The sequence below is a fragment of the Lycorma delicatula genome, chromosome 12 (assembly GCF_047948215.1).
Source record: "Lycorma delicatula isolate Av1 chromosome 12, ASM4794821v1, whole genome shotgun sequence".
NCBI lineage: Eukaryota > Metazoa > Arthropoda > Insecta > Hemiptera > Fulgoridae > Lycorma > Lycorma delicatula.
This window is the reverse complement of record NC_134466.1, coordinates 17663959-17681255: the sequence shown is the minus strand read 5'-3', so window position 1 is coordinate 17681255 and position 17297 is coordinate 17663959. Positions and strand designations below refer to the sequence as shown.

At 33.6% G+C, this 17297-nt stretch overlaps 1 protein-coding gene across 1 annotated transcript in view; it reads left to right on the top strand.

Moving 5' to 3' along the window:
• Positions 1 to 17297, top strand: part of LOC142332979 (retinal guanylyl cyclase 1) — a 424869-nt gene that overhangs the window by 374534 nt on the left and 33038 nt on the right. Inside the window, exon 10 of the mRNA XM_075379736.1 lies at positions 16757 to 16853. Within this exon, the coding sequence (XP_075235851.1) occupies positions 16757 to 16853 (97 nt within the window). The remainder of the gene's footprint in view (positions 1 to 16756; positions 16854 to 17297) is intronic.

Sequence of the window (17297 nt, the reverse complement as noted above, 5' to 3'; positions counted from 1 at the left end):
TCGTTTTATGATATTCTTATAAAATTGTGAATTTTCTTTGCGGCAAAAATACACTTTCCAGTAACTATTACTGAGATAAATTCTAAGATCTATTACTTACTTGGTGATCAGACAAGAAAACTAATTTTCATTATTAAACGAAAAACTACCTAAGAAGAACTTTGCAACAAGTTTATTTTAAAACCACGAGCCTAACAGAAAGCTCATTAATACGAGTACTTAAGAGTTTAAACCTCAGATTTTTTCATTATTTTCTTAACAGTTGAGCGGTGAATACTTTACCTATATTTGACTTTGCTGACGGCGAATATTTGACTTAAAAGGAGATCATTAATAGATTTCCTTTACAATATCAGCTTTTCAATCGATGGAAAGATGTCCAAATCATTTCAAATCGAGTGTATTGAAAATTTCGCCCCCTTCCAGTTTCAGAGTGTTAATACTGACGGATGCTTTTTTACCAAAACGCTGAGCGAATCTATTCCTTTTCGTAGTTTTCATTTGCATCTGTACACTCACGCACCAAAACATGTGAAAACGTTTTTCTTTAGTTGAATATTCATTTATGTTTACCGTTTTATGTTAATGCTGCACAAATCAAAAGTGAGAATTTTGAAATTCAGTGAGAACTTCTAAAACATTTGACACTTTTTTGAGTAAATAATAGTAGCCGATTAACCTTTATAATCAGCTACTCTGTATATCTTTAAGTCTAAAATCTTTGTAAAAACCTGTAAGTTACATCACGGAAACCAGTCGCTCTATTGTGGCCAAAAATAACTTATATAATAATATTACAAAAATTTAAAATACTTTTTAAAAACTTGCTTTATAATTTTTAGTAATAGTTTAGTCAAATTATTATTATACATTGCACGAGTTTAATTAGAAGGTAAATATGGATTTCAAAAGATAACATCATATATTGAAATTATAAAATATCAAACAAATTTTCAATCAAATACTATACAAAGCAACGAAATAGTGAAGTTTTTGATTATTGAAATTCAACTGTAAATTAACAAAACTTTTTTTGTCGATTATACATTTCACAAATTTACTCCCGTATGGGGGGCGATGTTTGTAAAAGTAAAGGTAAAATATTGTATTGTCACCCGACCATAGTAACTGTGCAAAATTTCATCGATCGGTAATATCAGGAAGTACGTTAAATTATTACATCTGCACTCTTAATTTACAAACTTAATATACTCCCGTACAGGGGATGTTTGCAAAAGTAATGGTGGAATATTTTATTTCATTTTATTTTCACAGTTACCTTAGTAACTGTGCGTAATTTCATTAATAGGCAATGTCAGGAAATACATTAAATTATTACACTTGCACCCTTAAATTATCCCCGATGTTTGCAAACGTAATGGTGGGACATTGTATTGTCACCCGACATTAGTAACTTTGCAAAATTTTATCGATCGGCAATGTCAGAAAGTACGTTAGATTAAGGATGAAAGATTTGAGGACAAACATGAAAAACAACATTGCGAGTTAAAGAAAAGCAAGCAATAAAAAAAGCTGTCTCCTGCATTTTCCTTGAGAATGTAAGCATTGCGTTTACTATTGTTTGAATAAGTTGTTTATTAAATATTGTAGACGGGAAACAACTTTGTCGGTATATATTGCATATTTTTAAGATGGTTTATGAAAAATTACTGAAGTCTAAATTTAGATGCATTCTTTCTTTTCTCAGACTGTAGTTAGAGATAGGTTTACATTATCGCTGCAATCTGTTAATTTTAGATGTTGTAATTATTGATTAATGCGTACTGAATGTTGAATCTATATTCTAATACGGATTAATATTATCTAAGTATCTCATTATTACTAATGAGATTACTAATCACTAATTTGAAAATAAATGAATTTATTATTAAATTAATTTAATTAGCGGTGAAATATAATAGTTAATAAATTGTTGTAGAAAAGTTCTTCCAAGTTCAAAGCTTAAAAAAAAAATGTTAAAAACCAGTTCAGATAATCCAAAAACAAATCCGCTATTTTCAGATTATTAAAATCATTATACATGTGGAGTGTTAACAATCAATTATAAAGCAACTTAATTGAATTTTTTTATTTACGTAGATTCAAACTTTACTTCCATTAAATTCATTTTTAAAGTAAATTAACATTAAAAAAAAAACTCCTTCAATGCCTTTTACTTCAACAATGAAACTCGGTTTTTGTCGCATTTGTGATTGAAACGTTTCATTAGTCGCTTTGATTTTCAAAATTTGACATTACCCGGATTTTCCCGTTTATTACTGTCGTACGTGATCCATTTTTCATTGCACATAATGAGCCGATTCAAAAATAGTTCGATTTCATTCCATTTAACAACGATTTAAAGACGGAAATTAAATACTATAAATTTTTCATTGTTAAAACATGTGACGTCCAATCAAAATGTTTTTTTACATCCGGACTTCTTCAGATGGTTTAAATTGTTTTGTGGTCGATGTTTTGTTCGACTCCATTAAAAAATGAGGTAAGGATCTTTTTTGCACGTCTCAACCTTTCATAACCCAGAGATCCAAAAAACAAAAAAAGTGGGAGGTTATGTTCGTATGTGTTTGAAGTTTAATAAATTTTGGATTAATCGACCGATGTTGATGAATTTTGGCATACAGATTCGTGTATACGGGACAATTTGTCGGTAAAAGTTTGGGGTCAGTAGTTCCAGGGGACGGGGAAGATAATTTCTTTGGGATCAATTTTCTCAAAATTTTTCGAAGATAACCTCACTTTATACATTCCTATACGCTTATTCTATCATTTTAAAACAAATTATGCTCCCAAATTCTACTTTTCCCCAAAAATCGAAAAAGCTATCGTTTTATTTGTTGCGTATTTTTAACCGATTCTTTCATACTTTCCTAAGATTTAACAGAATTTTATGTCGCTAAGATTCTCCAAAAAGTAGTAATAGTGCAAGTGCTCAAAAAAAAATTGGGGGCAAGATTCGGGATGGGGGAGCCAATAAAATTTTAAAAATAATGATGTTTGAATTTTTAAAAAGTTTACTTCATTTAAACTTTTAATAATTAATTACAGTGAAACTTCCATTAACGGAGACTTCACAGTAACGGATTTCTCTTAATACCGGACACTTTTAGAACTCCGCCAGTTTTACATCGGTATTAATGGATAAAGTACTTCTAAATAAGGACACAGACAATGAATTAACCTGTAAAAACTGTTCATTCAATTCTGAAAAACAGATAGCAGGAATAAAAAATGTAATTTTCCTTTTTTTACTTTATATTCATTGCGTCTAATTTGTTTATCTGTTGTGAAATGTGTTACAACTCGCTTAGACGTTGATGTTATGATTTTAATCAATTCCTCACCCAGCCTGATTCGTCTTCAGTTGTGCAAATGTATACTGTAAATTGAACGCTTGTAATATTTTTGTTACGGTATATCACTGTTTTGATTTCTTTAGTACATTTTTTACGGTTACTTTCAGTTATTTTATAAAAATCGTTACCGCAACTTAAAATATCTCAAAATTGTAAACGCTTGACATTAAAAGAAAAAAATAGCGGTTTTAAATGTTTACGAAAATGAAATATTCAGTGTGCACGATACGGCAAAACGTTTGATGATGGGAAAACACATATAAGCGTTACATTAAAAAGCAAACTTGATATTCTAGTCGTGGAATGAAAATGACAATCGGTTAAGCAAACAGACATTTCCTAAAACGCTGGGCATAGCGGTTGACAATATGACTTATGAGTGGTTTTATAGGATTCGTGCTTATAACGTTCTAGTCTCTAGAACTTTCATACGAGAGAAAGCCCTAAAAATTGCTAAAGAACTCGGTTGCGATGAATTTAAAGCGTCAGGGGGTCGTTTAGATAAATTCCGAATTAGACATAACGTTTCATATAAAAACGTTTGCGGTGATGGTGGTGATTTCGATGACAATTTGGTGCCCGTGTAGAAGGAAATTCTCTATTAGCAGTTAATTTTATTCTCTTATTTTATCGGTTGATTACAGCAGTAGTATTTTCGTTATATTATTCAAATATGAATTTAAGAGGTCGGTGTTTTATTTTCAGAGACAATAAAAAATAATTGAATTTACAAAGTCGTTTTAGTTAGCGACTAAATTATTTTTAATTTTAATCTACACAAAATCCTGTCAAAGGGTTTTTTCTGTTCGATAACCTAACATAATACTATATTTATATTTTTCTTAATAGCATACGCCTCTAAATAACGGACAGATTGTTGTTCCCGAGCTGTGTCCAATAACCCACCGTGTTGGTCTAATGGTGAACTCGTCATCGCAAATCAGCTGATTTCAAAGTCGAGAGTTCTGAAGTTCAAATTCTAGTGTACTTTTATACGGATTTAAATATTAGATCGTGGATACCGGTGTTTTTTGATGGCCGGGTTTCAATTAACCGCACATCTCAGGTACGGTCGACCTCAGACTGTACAAGACTACACTTCATTTCATCCATATCATCCTCTGAAGTAATACCTTACGATGGTTCTGGAGGCTAAACAGAAAAATAAACAGCCGTGTCCAATATTGGGAAGTTTTACTGTATAATAAAATTTAATCATAATTCATCTCTTCCTCCCCCCAAAAAATCTTAACATAAAAAGAATTTTTTAAACTTTTTTCATGTACCGTAATTTTTCCACTATATGGGAATAAATAATCAGTGCTAGTAAAATATAACAACTTTATAACAGCTTTTTTATTTCAAAGCTGGTATTGGAAATTTAAATATCAATGACTTTTGTTTTTACTTAAAATCGATCAAATAAATTATGAAATACAGGGTTATCATAAAAGAATGGTGCGGTTTTGAACATGGTTTAAATTAAACCAGAATTACTTATAGTTTATGTTTTTTATTTTTCAAATTTGTCGTCTCAAACATTTTTTTACATGATTAATAAATTTCAATATGTGCGCCCTTAGTCGCTCGACAAATGTCCAAACGATTCTCAACTTCTCTCCAAACATTAGTTAACATTTCTTCGTTAACGGTTGTCATTGCTTAATTAATCCTGTTTTTTAAGCGGTTTAGGTCGCGAATTTTTTGTATAGAAACAACGCTTTTGATGTACCCCCGCAAGAAAAAATCGCAAGGTGTCAGATCTGGACTCCTTGGAGGCCAAAGTACGGGTCCTTGCCGGCCTATCCATCGATCTCCAAATTTTTCGTTCAAAGCGTCCGTGACCGATGCATTGAGGAACACCATCTTGTTGGAAATGAAATCGATGAATGTTTTCGTGTTCATCCGGCTGAGGAAAGCAATAATCGGTTAACATTTCGAGATACACAACTCCAGTAATTGTTTTTTCAGCAAAGAAAAAAGGCCCTATTACACGATTTTTCACACCACACCAAATATTAACTTTAGGCGAATCGCGTTGTTTCTCAATAATTGCGTGTGGGTTTTCAGAGCCCCATATTCGTGAATTGTGTCTGTTAACGGATCAATTCACGTGGAATGTAGCTTCGTCTGTAAAAATTATATCGTCTAAAAATGATTCGTTTTCAGTTATTCTGTCCGACAATTCAACAGCGAAATCGTAACGTTTTACACCATCATCAGGTTTTAATTCTTGCAGTATCTGGATTTTATAAGCGTGTAATTTCAGTTTTTTATGTAAAACTTGGTGAACTGTTTGATTTTGGAATACCTAATTCGACGCTTCGACGGTGGATGGACTTCCCAGGACTTCTAATTGCCGATCGTCTAATTATTTCAACCGTTTCGTCCGGTACACTGGTCTGCCGGTTGATTTCTGTTTCTTAACCGATCCGGTTTCTTCGAATCGTTTGAACCGACGTGTTATGTTATTTTTGCGTGGTGGATCTCTTCTGAATTCACGTCGAAACGCACGTTGAACTAAAATTACGGATTTTAATTCAGCCATCAATAAAATACACTTTGCTTTGTCTTTATCCGAGAACATAGTAACTCGCTAAAATCACCGCAACAACAATATAAGAACTGACTTTGTGGTTACAACTGCTGATAAACAAACTTTTGGGTTGGAGGCTTTCAGGGATACCAATATAACATTAGAAATTTCCCTAAAATCTTCCTATGAATTACTGAAACCGCACCATTCTTTTATGATAACCCTATATAATGACAAATGATTTTGGAAATCGATTTTAAATAACGAATTTAGTAAATTATTTTAGAAATCGATTTCCGCAGAGTGTTTCTGGAGCTTCTGATGAATTTACTCGGTGATGCAAGGTACCGAATACACCAATTAAAAATTAATCGGCGTAAAAATCAGTAACCCATTGTATGATTACCTTATAAGGTAACATTTTAAGTAAATTTCACGGTTTACTACAAATTTGAATAATGTTATTAGAAGAAAATTAAAAAAACCTAAAATCGGATGTCGCCTTATTAAACTGTAATTTGGGATATTGTATTTTATTGTCCTACCCTATTAAACGGCATTTGTATGTGTGTCTGTTGTGTGTTCGCTCCCCTTAGTTTAGTACCGGAATGTACCGATCACTAGCGGAAAATCTCGATTTTTTAGTGCATGTCTCGTGGTGAACAGGTGTATACTTGTTATTTTATTATACATCGATATATATGCGAAATATATATCAAGATCACCAGACCTCACGCCGTGTGATTTCTTTCTCTGGAGTTACGTGAAAGATAAAGTGTTTACCCCACCGATGCCGCACGATATCGCTGAGCTAAACGATCGCATAATCTATGCGATCAACTCTATCGAAAATTACATGTTAGAACGAGTTTGGCAAGAGCTAGACTTTCATGTTGATCTGTTCCGTGTCACCAGAGGAGCACATATTGAACATTTATAGATTTTAACAAAAAATCTTTGACTCCCTGCATCACCGCGTACAACTTTCATTTATGTAAGTGAAATACTTTTTTTGTACTGAATTTTTGTAACTCCTAAGAAAATTATGATACTCTCTGTATACTCTACAATGAATTATACAAAATGGTAGAAAAAATTATCGGTTTTTTTTGTTTTTTTTTAATTTTTTTCACTTAACAAAATTTACTGTATTATTATACGTATATAACAAAATTTGAAAACCACTGAAATAGATGACTTAACTGTACTATTGTTTTACGCGTGGATATTTATATATATAGAACACAATTAAAATTAATGTTTATATATATAAACAAAAATATTGAAATTTGAATTTATGCCATGTGAGAGACAATAACGTTCTGTTGGTGACAGTATAGACTAAGTTAGAAGGGAAATAAATCTCAATAAACCCTCTTGAATTGCTAGTAAATCCATTGTGTCAGTCACATACTGTCTGTTACAACTCATTCCATCACAGTAATCCACCACTTCACCCTTTATACACAGTACATCACTTTCCTCCTCTTTATTAAATAATACATATCACCATTATATTGTTTTATAAACGGATTTAAAGTCAATTTTATATTATATTAAACTGTAATCTGAGATATCGTATTTTATTATAATAACATACTTTGTAATTACAGTATATTTATTACAGGTTTAATAAATTTCTGTTTGTTTATTTTTAATGAAATATCGGGGTTGGGAAAAATGTTTCTTTGAATTCTCTCGATAGATTGTTTTAGGGTTGCATAACTCTGATAATATTAATCAAATCTGTCAACATTTGAGTGCTTTTGAAAGCGAACATATCGCCGAGTATTTTTAGAAAGGTCATGATCGCATTAATTTATTTATTTAAAAGTTATTGAGCTTTGAAAACGGATAAAAATAGAAAAATAAACATTTCTTACAATTACAATTACGATTACAATTATTTTTTTTTTGTCTTCAGTCATTTGACTGGTTTGATGCAGCTCTCCAAGATTCCCTATCTAGTGCCAGTCGTTTCATTTCAGTATACCCTCTACATCCTACATCCCCTACAATTTGTTTTACATATTTCAAACGTGGCCTGCCTACACAATTTTTCCCTTCTACCTGTCCTTCCAATATTAAAGCGACTATTCCAGGATGCCTTAGTATGTGGCCTATAAGTCTGTCTCTTTTTTTAACTATATTTTTCCAAATGCTTCTTTCTTCATCTATTTGCCGTAATACCTCTTCATTTGTCACTTTATCCACCCATCTGATTTTTAACATTCTACTATAGCACCACATTTCTAAGAAGTGATTCTGTATTACGTATAATGGAATAGCAAAGGAATTGTTCAGTATGAGCTGCTGTCGCCTGGTCAAACGATTGATTCTAGCCTCTACTGTCAACAACTTTTTTTTTTTGGGGGGGGGGGCGTTTAACGTAGGAGAAGGCCAAAAAATCTGCTCGTAGATACCACAACGCGCCCGTATGTGGTTATGTCAGGTTCCAGCCAGACCGACCCGGGTCGATCGAGCCAGGACCGACTAAAACCTCCCCCTGTCAGCGGCATGCTCGTTACCAACCTTTCGGCATCACTCGGAACATATCGCCTCACTGCGTCAACAGACGTCTGGAGGAAGGAAGCCAAGCCGCACAGAACCGAAACCACAATGATCCCAGCCCCAGCGACCAGGCAACACTAAGACAAATTTAAAGAGCGTAGATGCCTTAGCCGCTAGACTTCAACAAGCCTGTATCCCATTACAGAGACAGAACTTAAGTAATCCAAAGCCTCACGCAGCTTAGTATAAGCTTAAAAGCCTGTTTTCCAAAAGAATAACGACCACAGTCGAACCTTACTTGCTCCACTCACAGTTGTACACCCATACACACTCATCCACATCGTGGTTGTCTTTTATCTTCTGCCCGAGTTCAATGGAGTCCCGACAGCTTCTTCGACAGAGGCGACCCTGTAGGACCCCCATGCCTCAGCTGCCCGGCTGTCCACCTCTCTCAAGCGATCCAACGAATCTTCCTCACGCAGAGACACGTCCACGCCGGTTTTCTTCAGTTATCTTCACTTTCAGAATATCGTAACACATCTTGGATACAGCATTCCAACCGGACTCTGAGAGAAGCATCCGCTCTACAATGCATCCCTCGTCGAATGGCCCGATGTTGTTGCAGCGGAACCGCCATTAACCGGAAGGATTGTACCAAGCGATCGAGATAATCGATAGAACTGATCGATAGGAAAATTTTTACGTATTCTATCACTACCATGTCAGACCCCGTACATCCTTTGACCTCTCGAATATTGTTAGAGTTTAGCCGGTTAGTTTTGATGTATCCGCCGTATAGTCCTGCCCTTGAACCGTTAGACTACCATCTGCTTCTTTCTCTATAAAACTCTTAAAATTGATTTCAAAAGAGGTGTGTGAAAATCACTTATTACAGTTTTTCGTCCGGAAATCACAGTGGACCAAAACGTTTTACAGTAATGGATTATGATTTTACCCCGAAAATGGCTATATAAAGATGGAAAATATTTGGTTTAACAAACTTCATTTGAAATATAAAAAACGTTTACTTTTGGATTAAAATACAATGAAACGTTTTCCCCAATCGTTTATATTCATTTAAAAAAGGCGTATATCAGTTTGATTCAAAAAAAAAGATTGGACTCAGATGATTGATGTCAAACTACTGTTAAAAATATCAAATTATTCCTCATTTAGCCTATTAAGAGTTAGCACCGAAAGGACTTCAGTGGACGGTCTGAAGGGGAATTACGTCGGGAGGACAGGCTTTAAAAGCCTAGCCTTCCGCGGTCGGCCCATGAAATGGGTTCGATAACGCTGGTTCAACAACGGATTGGAATGCAATTAAATCCGTCTTAAATTCACTAAAATAATAATACACAAAACCTGAAAAAATTAGATCCGAGATATAAAATAACCCTTTTAAAAACCAAGCCCGATTAGAATCATCCAGCAGCAAGGGACTCTGTCCAGGTTCTGCGATAAAGTAGGGAGTAATAAACTCCCGCCAACTTTGCATTCCATTCCATTCCTCATTTAGATGAAATCAGTATTTATTTACATGAAGTAAGCTCATAAAAAAAAAAATAACTAAAGATTAAAAATTAAATTAAAGTTAAATTGAACTATTAAAAGGAATGAAGCAGATCATCCAGTATAAACATTTAAATTAATGTTGGAGTAGTATAGTGGAATAGAAAAACGTTATATTTTTTTAGGTTAGAAAATCTAGGTTATTACGGCATTCATTAAAATTGACCTCGTATATTACAACAAGACGAGAATATTTTGTATAAATTAAGTTGAGAGTGCAGTAAAGTCTCACTTAAACCAATTTATCTCCAGTCTACCTTGCTATCAACATTATTTCAAAATAATTACATAACTTTTTTTTTTTTTTTTTTTTGTCTTCAGTCATTTGACTGGTTTGATGCAGCTCTCCAAGATTCCCTATCTAGTGCTAGTCGTTTCATTTCAGTATACCCTCTACATCCTACATCCCCAACAATTTGTTTTACATACTCCAAACGTGGCCTGCCTACACAATTTTTCCCTTCTACCTGTCCTTCCAATATTAAAGCGACTATTCCAGGATGCGTTAGTATGTGGCCTATAAGTCTGTCTCTTCTTTTAACTATATTTTTCCAAATGCTTCTTTCTTCATCTATTTGCCGCAATACCTCTTCATTTGTCACTTTATCCACCCGTCTGATTTTTAACATTCTCCTATAACACCACATTTCAAAAGCTTCTAATCTTTTCTTCTCAGATACTCCGATCGTCCAAGTTTCACTTCCATATAAAGTTTCACTCCAAACATACACTTTCAAAAATCTTTTCCTGAGATTTAAATTAATTTTTGATATAAACAAATTATATTTCTTACTGAAGGCTCGTTTAGCTTGTGCTATTCGGCATTTTATATCGCTCCTGCTTCGTCCATCTTTAGTAATTTTACTTCCCAAATTACATAACAAGAATGATGATAAACAATAACATTTTTTTTCTGTATATAGATGACAAGCTTAAACTGACAAAGCATTTACATATATATATATATATATATATATATATATTTATTATATATATTTATATTTATATATATATATATTTCAGTGATTATAGCATTAAATTGAAACGAAACATTGGTTGATATCAACTATAACTTTGTCTATCTGATATACGATTATTCTGATCTAGCGTATCTGATAAAAACAGGAGCATGAAAGTAATAAAGCTTTCTGTACGCCACAGCCTACGGTTTCATATAGGTTATGAGTACACTTGTCGTTCTATCAAAACCATTCTATCCTAACGTTTGCGTTGTCATAATGAAATCTCAGCCAAGAAAACAAATAATCGTGGAGAAACTACAAAATACTTCCCTTGTTTTTCATAAATATAAATAATGAAAATTAATCTATATATTTTATTATTTTACACATTTATTGCTTTAAATGTATTCCTTCAGTTTCATTAACTTATGTTATAAAAAAGATACTTTTTATGTTAAGTTGGCACCCTGATATAAAAAAATATCAACTGATAGAAAAAAATGTCCAATATTATAACCTCTTTTGTTTATTTTACCGTGGAAGAATAGCATGTTGTAATAAGATTCACTCGCATAATTCACTCGCTGATGTTAAAAGAGTGGCGAAAAAGTGTATTAACCGTGCAAATTATTTTTTTTTGTACCACAGCTAGTTTATTTACAATCTGTTCCTAAAATGGAACCAAATCACATGATACGGGGGTACTTAATGAACTATTGTAATAATTCTATCAATACTTAAGGATAAAAAAAATAACTAAAGTTAACAGTAAGCAAAATTCATAAGTACAAATATATATCCGCATTCATTTCCACGGCTCATAAAAATAAACGATGAACAAATAAATAATCAATAAAAATACACAAACTATCACATAAATAAATGAGTGAACACGTATGTACACTTGTATGTAAATAAGCTCAATAAACTACGTTAGTGAGTCAATAAACACATAATAAAGTGACATAGTAACAATAGTAATTAACTAAAGAGTAAATAACTAAACAATAATAATAGCATTGGTAATAATAATTGCAATCTGTCGTCCAGTATTCCCTAAGTCTAGCATGTGGAGACATTTCATCGATCGGGCGTCTTCGCTGTTATCAAGCAGATTGATTGCTAGGTGGTTGACGTGATTTTCTGAATATCGTTGGTATTTAATACTATACTATTTCACAACCTCACCAACAGAGGGAAGTTCTAGGTATTCGTGTATCTCATCGTTCCATGAGAACCACGGCGTCTCCGTAATTGTTCTCATTACATTGTTTTGGAAATGTATGATAAACGACGTTAGTTTTAATTGTTTCCCGCAACTTCACACCGTAAATCCAAATTGGTAGTAGGACAACTTTGTATATCAGAATTTTATTTAACAATGTGAGTGGCAAGTTTCTCCTCAGTATCCATTACAGTTGCTTATATTTCGCGTTCAGTTGTTTTCTTTTCTTCTTCGGTGATATTTCCTGGTCAAACACCGATCTATGTGCTGTATAATCCAAGGCAATATCGTGTTTGATGAAGTCCTCCGGTCGCGATACCCGCGGGGTGTCACCCTTATCGCCTACGCTGATGATTTAGCCCTGGTCGTGATGGCAAAGACCGAAGAGAAGGTGACACGTGCCGCGATGGTCGGTGAGTGGATGGCCGGGGTGGGACTCCATCTGTCCTGCGATAAATCTCTACTTGTCTCTCAATGGCGGGAAGGCTGCGACTGATGCCTTTCCCGATTTCGATGGAAAGAGCGATGGTCCGATCACGAGAGGCCGCCAAATATCTTGGAATGTGGTTGGACCGTAGGCGGTCATTCACTCGTCACGTCCAGGCGGTGAGTGAGAAAGCTGGACAGACTGTCAAGAATTTGGTTATGTTACTATCGAACGTTGGAGGGCCTCGTACCTTGAAGATGAGGCTGTACGCGCATGTGGCGAACTCAATTCTTCTTTATGGTACACCAGTGTAGAAGAGAGCTATGGCGATAGGGCGTAACAGAAGACTGTTGGAGGGAGTACAGCGCCGTATGGCTCTTAAGGTGGCGTCGGCATACGCCTCTGTCTCGACTGAGGCGGTGCTGGTGGTGACTGGCATGCCGCCACTACAGTAGCTGGTGGCGGCTCGTGTGCAAATTTATCAGGGTGTGTCTAAGAACGATGCCAACACAACTGTCTACCGGGATTGGCAAGCCAGGTGGGATGCATCCACGAAAGGGAAATGGACGCATCGTTTGATCGCGCTCATTGAGCCGTGAGCCGAGAGGAAGTTTGGCGAACTGGGATTCTAGCTGGCACAATTCCTGACCGGCCATCGGGTCTTTCGTTCATACCTTTGTGGACGAAGAAGAGCTGAAGACCCTTTCTACCCCTACTGTCGAGAGTTAGACAGGCCGGAACACGTGATATTCCAGTGCCCGTAGTGGGACGAGGAACGCCGCGACTGTACTGCCGTTACTGGGCATCTCGAGATGGGGACCATCGTTGGAACGATGTTACGAAGTCCGGTGGAATTCTGTGACGGGGTTTGTTTCGGGAATACTGCAACTGAAATATCGTGAAGCGAGGGGGTGAGGGACAGCTCCGTACGGAACTGCCGTTCGCCCGTGCTTACACGGGTGAACGGTGGTGATGAAGTGCGGAGACTCTCGAGTCCCTGAGCTAAAAGACTGAGTCCCGGCGGGGCCGTTACTCCGGGGGTGTCCCCGTTAGAGGCGAAGCACAAAAGACCAAGTCCCGGTTGCTGGGTGATGGATGCCGGGAACGGCATAGTCGGGCCCGGCATTTCCCTCGTCTGGCGACTAGAGGCAAAGGCACCTCCGGGAACCGTGTTCATGCTTAATTGGGGATCTGGTTCCGGGAGGTAGATGCTTTGAAAAATTGCATTAATGATTTTATTCATAAGAACAAATGAATAAAGATTTGGAAATATCTGAAAAATTTAATGTGGTTATCAGCACAATATATTTCATTATCCATGATAAAAAAAATTTGTTCCAAGTGAAGTCAAAAATCATAGAGGCTCCCGAATTCACATTTGCATGGAAGTCCAAAAAAGGTATTTTGCAGAAGCTCTGGTTTTCTTAGAACTTATAATAACACGTGATGAAATTTGGATTCATCACTTTGAACTGGAATTCAAACATAGAATACAGAGTATAAATATTTGAGTTTGACCGCCAGGAAAAATTCTAAATCTATTTGCCAATCAGTAAAGCGATGCTAAAGGTGTTTTGTTACTTTAAAGGATTAATTTATTTTTATTATTCACAACAACGTACAATCAACAGTAAACATATTGTGAAATGGAGGAAAATAAAGTGAAACCCGCAATAGAAGGAAAACGTCCTGGTTTTCTCTCAGAAGGCATAATTCTTCTGCAAGAAAACACTCACCCCCAAACCATACAAAATGAGGAGAGGTGTTACCAAATCCACCTTACAGTTCCTACGCCACATCATTAAATGTTTGCTTGTTTGATCCTCTCAAAGCATTTTTACGTGGCACTGAGTTCGCCAACAATGAGCAGGTCAGTAATGTGCTACAGTATTGGCTCAGACAAGGTGAATAGTTCTTTACTATGGAAAAAGAAAGTTTGCGTTATTTATAGACCTTGTATGTCATCATTTATAATTTTTCTAAATTTTATTTAAAGCTGGACACAACATTTTTTACTGCACTGGCTGTTTTAGGTCATTTGTACATTGATTTATTTTGTGTGATTTAAACACTCTAAAATTCATTCTTTTTTTTGGATTAATAATCGTGCACTTTTTTTGTAAATCCATTTCTGCTGTAGTTTAGGGCTACTGGTACACAAAAAATAAAATATTATAAATATCAAAGCAAAAATCCTTTATAATAGTTCTAATGGACTACTAATAACAACAAATCTATACAACATATAACTACAAATTTGGTCTAATTAAAATGAAATTTCACAATACAGTAAACACACTACACAATTTATATTCACAGATTCTGAAATACAGCTGATTAACTTCATACATACAAGAGCTCATTAAACTCTAATGTAGAGTCAAATCAAAGTAAAGTTAGTATGATTTGTACTGCCCATAAATAGGCCATTAATATTCCTTCATTTATATCGCAATTATGTGGTCTTTGTTCTCATGACATTATCCTTGTACCACCTTACGCAAATAACACAAACTGAATGCTTAGAATTTAATTGGTAAGTAATTATGATTGTGTTATCAATAAGACAAATGCAGAGAATAGTTAATTAAAGCTTGATTTTTATAAGCAAAATATTTCCTTCCTTCTAATATACAGATGATCGTGACTTAGCCAAAATTATTAATAATATTGACTTCATAACATCATCGTGATCACATTATATAGCATTTACTATATTTTCTGTAATCATCGGCAGTTTCAATAATTTGTTTCATTGCTAAGTCAGTAATTTTTAAAATAAAAAAGTAATTTTTAAAATACAATTTTTTTTTTTTAGTTATTAAAGTAGAAATAGTTAGTGATGGCAAATTCACTATAGTCAAATCTTCTAAATTTTATTATTATTATATTTACATTACCAGTTTTTGTTATTTTTACTAATTATTACATAAAATATTACTTTAATATTGCATTGTTGTATTTTGTTATCTTGTTGGTCATGATATCATGGAAATAATGACTCAACTTAATTAAAAAAAAGATTAATTTTATGCTGTACACGGTTAAAAATAAAAAAACCAGCAAGCCCTAATCTGACTTTTCAATACTTTAATTCTTCAATCGACAATAAAGTTGCTGAATTAATCTTTCTTATTATTGAAATATGAATCTCAAAATTTATTGAGTATAAAAAATAACAAATTAAAAAATTACTTTTTAATAACAAAGTAAGCATTTTATCCAGTAAGTACTTTGTAACAAAGCACTTTTATACTTTGTTACAAAGTAACAAGTAATCAAAGTTAACTATAAACAACAGGGAAAGTATTCATTAAAGAAATATATAAACAAGAAATAAATTTCATTGACACAAACTAGTTACTATTAACAGACTGGTTGGTTACTATAGTGGTTAGCATACACTGACTAGATCAGATGATTTTGATTAAATAAATTTTTCCTTGATCAGAACATTAAAATACATTATATTGATCAAGTCATTACAAAATAAATTATTAATATTAAAACAACATTGTGTTCTTTTCACATAGAATATAAACTGAGATCTTAAATCAATTTAAAATTATGAAATTTACAAATGCGTTAAATTTTACAAAAAAAATATATATTAAATGAAGAACCATTACAAACAGAAGATTAAACATATTAATTTACTTTATATTAAAGAGATTTTTAAAGATGGGCATCTTAAACTACAATTGTAAAGATAACTCCACCGAAGATGAAGCTGCATAATTAGCTGCAAAAGATCTTTTAGTAGAACAATTTCAATTTTTTTTTTTTTTTGGATAATTAATTCATCATATAAGCTCGAAGCTTGAGCATGGGAATATGAAATAGAAATTTTGTAGTGTATGAAAAATCCAATCCATGCATTTTGGGATTTGAATCCAGGATGTCAAGATGAAAGGCCAAGACACTGTTAGTTTAAAAAAAGTATTTATAATTTTTCATAATGTTTAAAAAGTAATTTAAACATTATATAATTTATATTAAAAAAGTGGAAGAATTTATTTAATCAAGAATTTTTTCACGGTTTGTACAATTATCAAGTCAATTTTCTCTTAGTTTTAATTGAAAAACAATTATTTTAGAACCTAACTTAGTTATTTACCAGTTGATTAATTTATTATTTTGTTTCAGGAGACAATATCTGAAAAAACAAATGTCAAAAGGACCTTGTAAAATTCTATTAACTCCAGCTGACTTTGTTTTTCCACATGGATCTGATACAAGAAGGGTATATACACATTTATTTTTTTTTTCTTGTGTGGTTTCATACAGCTCTCGATTAAATCTCTGTTCTATACTTATTTTTTAACTCTAAAATATTTACTTGTTACTAAATCCTAAATATTTTTAATATTTTCTAATCTTTCTCTTTCCTTAAAATTTTATCTGGTGTAGTAATGTTTGTTACAAATTAATTAACAGTTCTCAGTGTCTTGACAAATTCCATTAAACTTATTCTTAAAAGATGTTACCATAATTTAATTTCGTCTTAAAATTACTTCCCATCAAACTTTGTCCACCCGTTGAAAAATTACAAAATGTTTCACATTTATAACACCTATCCTTAACCTTTGACTGGAAAGGAAAGAAAGCTAATAATAATTAGTTTGTACCTTGAACAAGAAGTGAAAGTTTGAGTGTGTGAGAAGTGAAAATCTGTTAAGTCATTTCC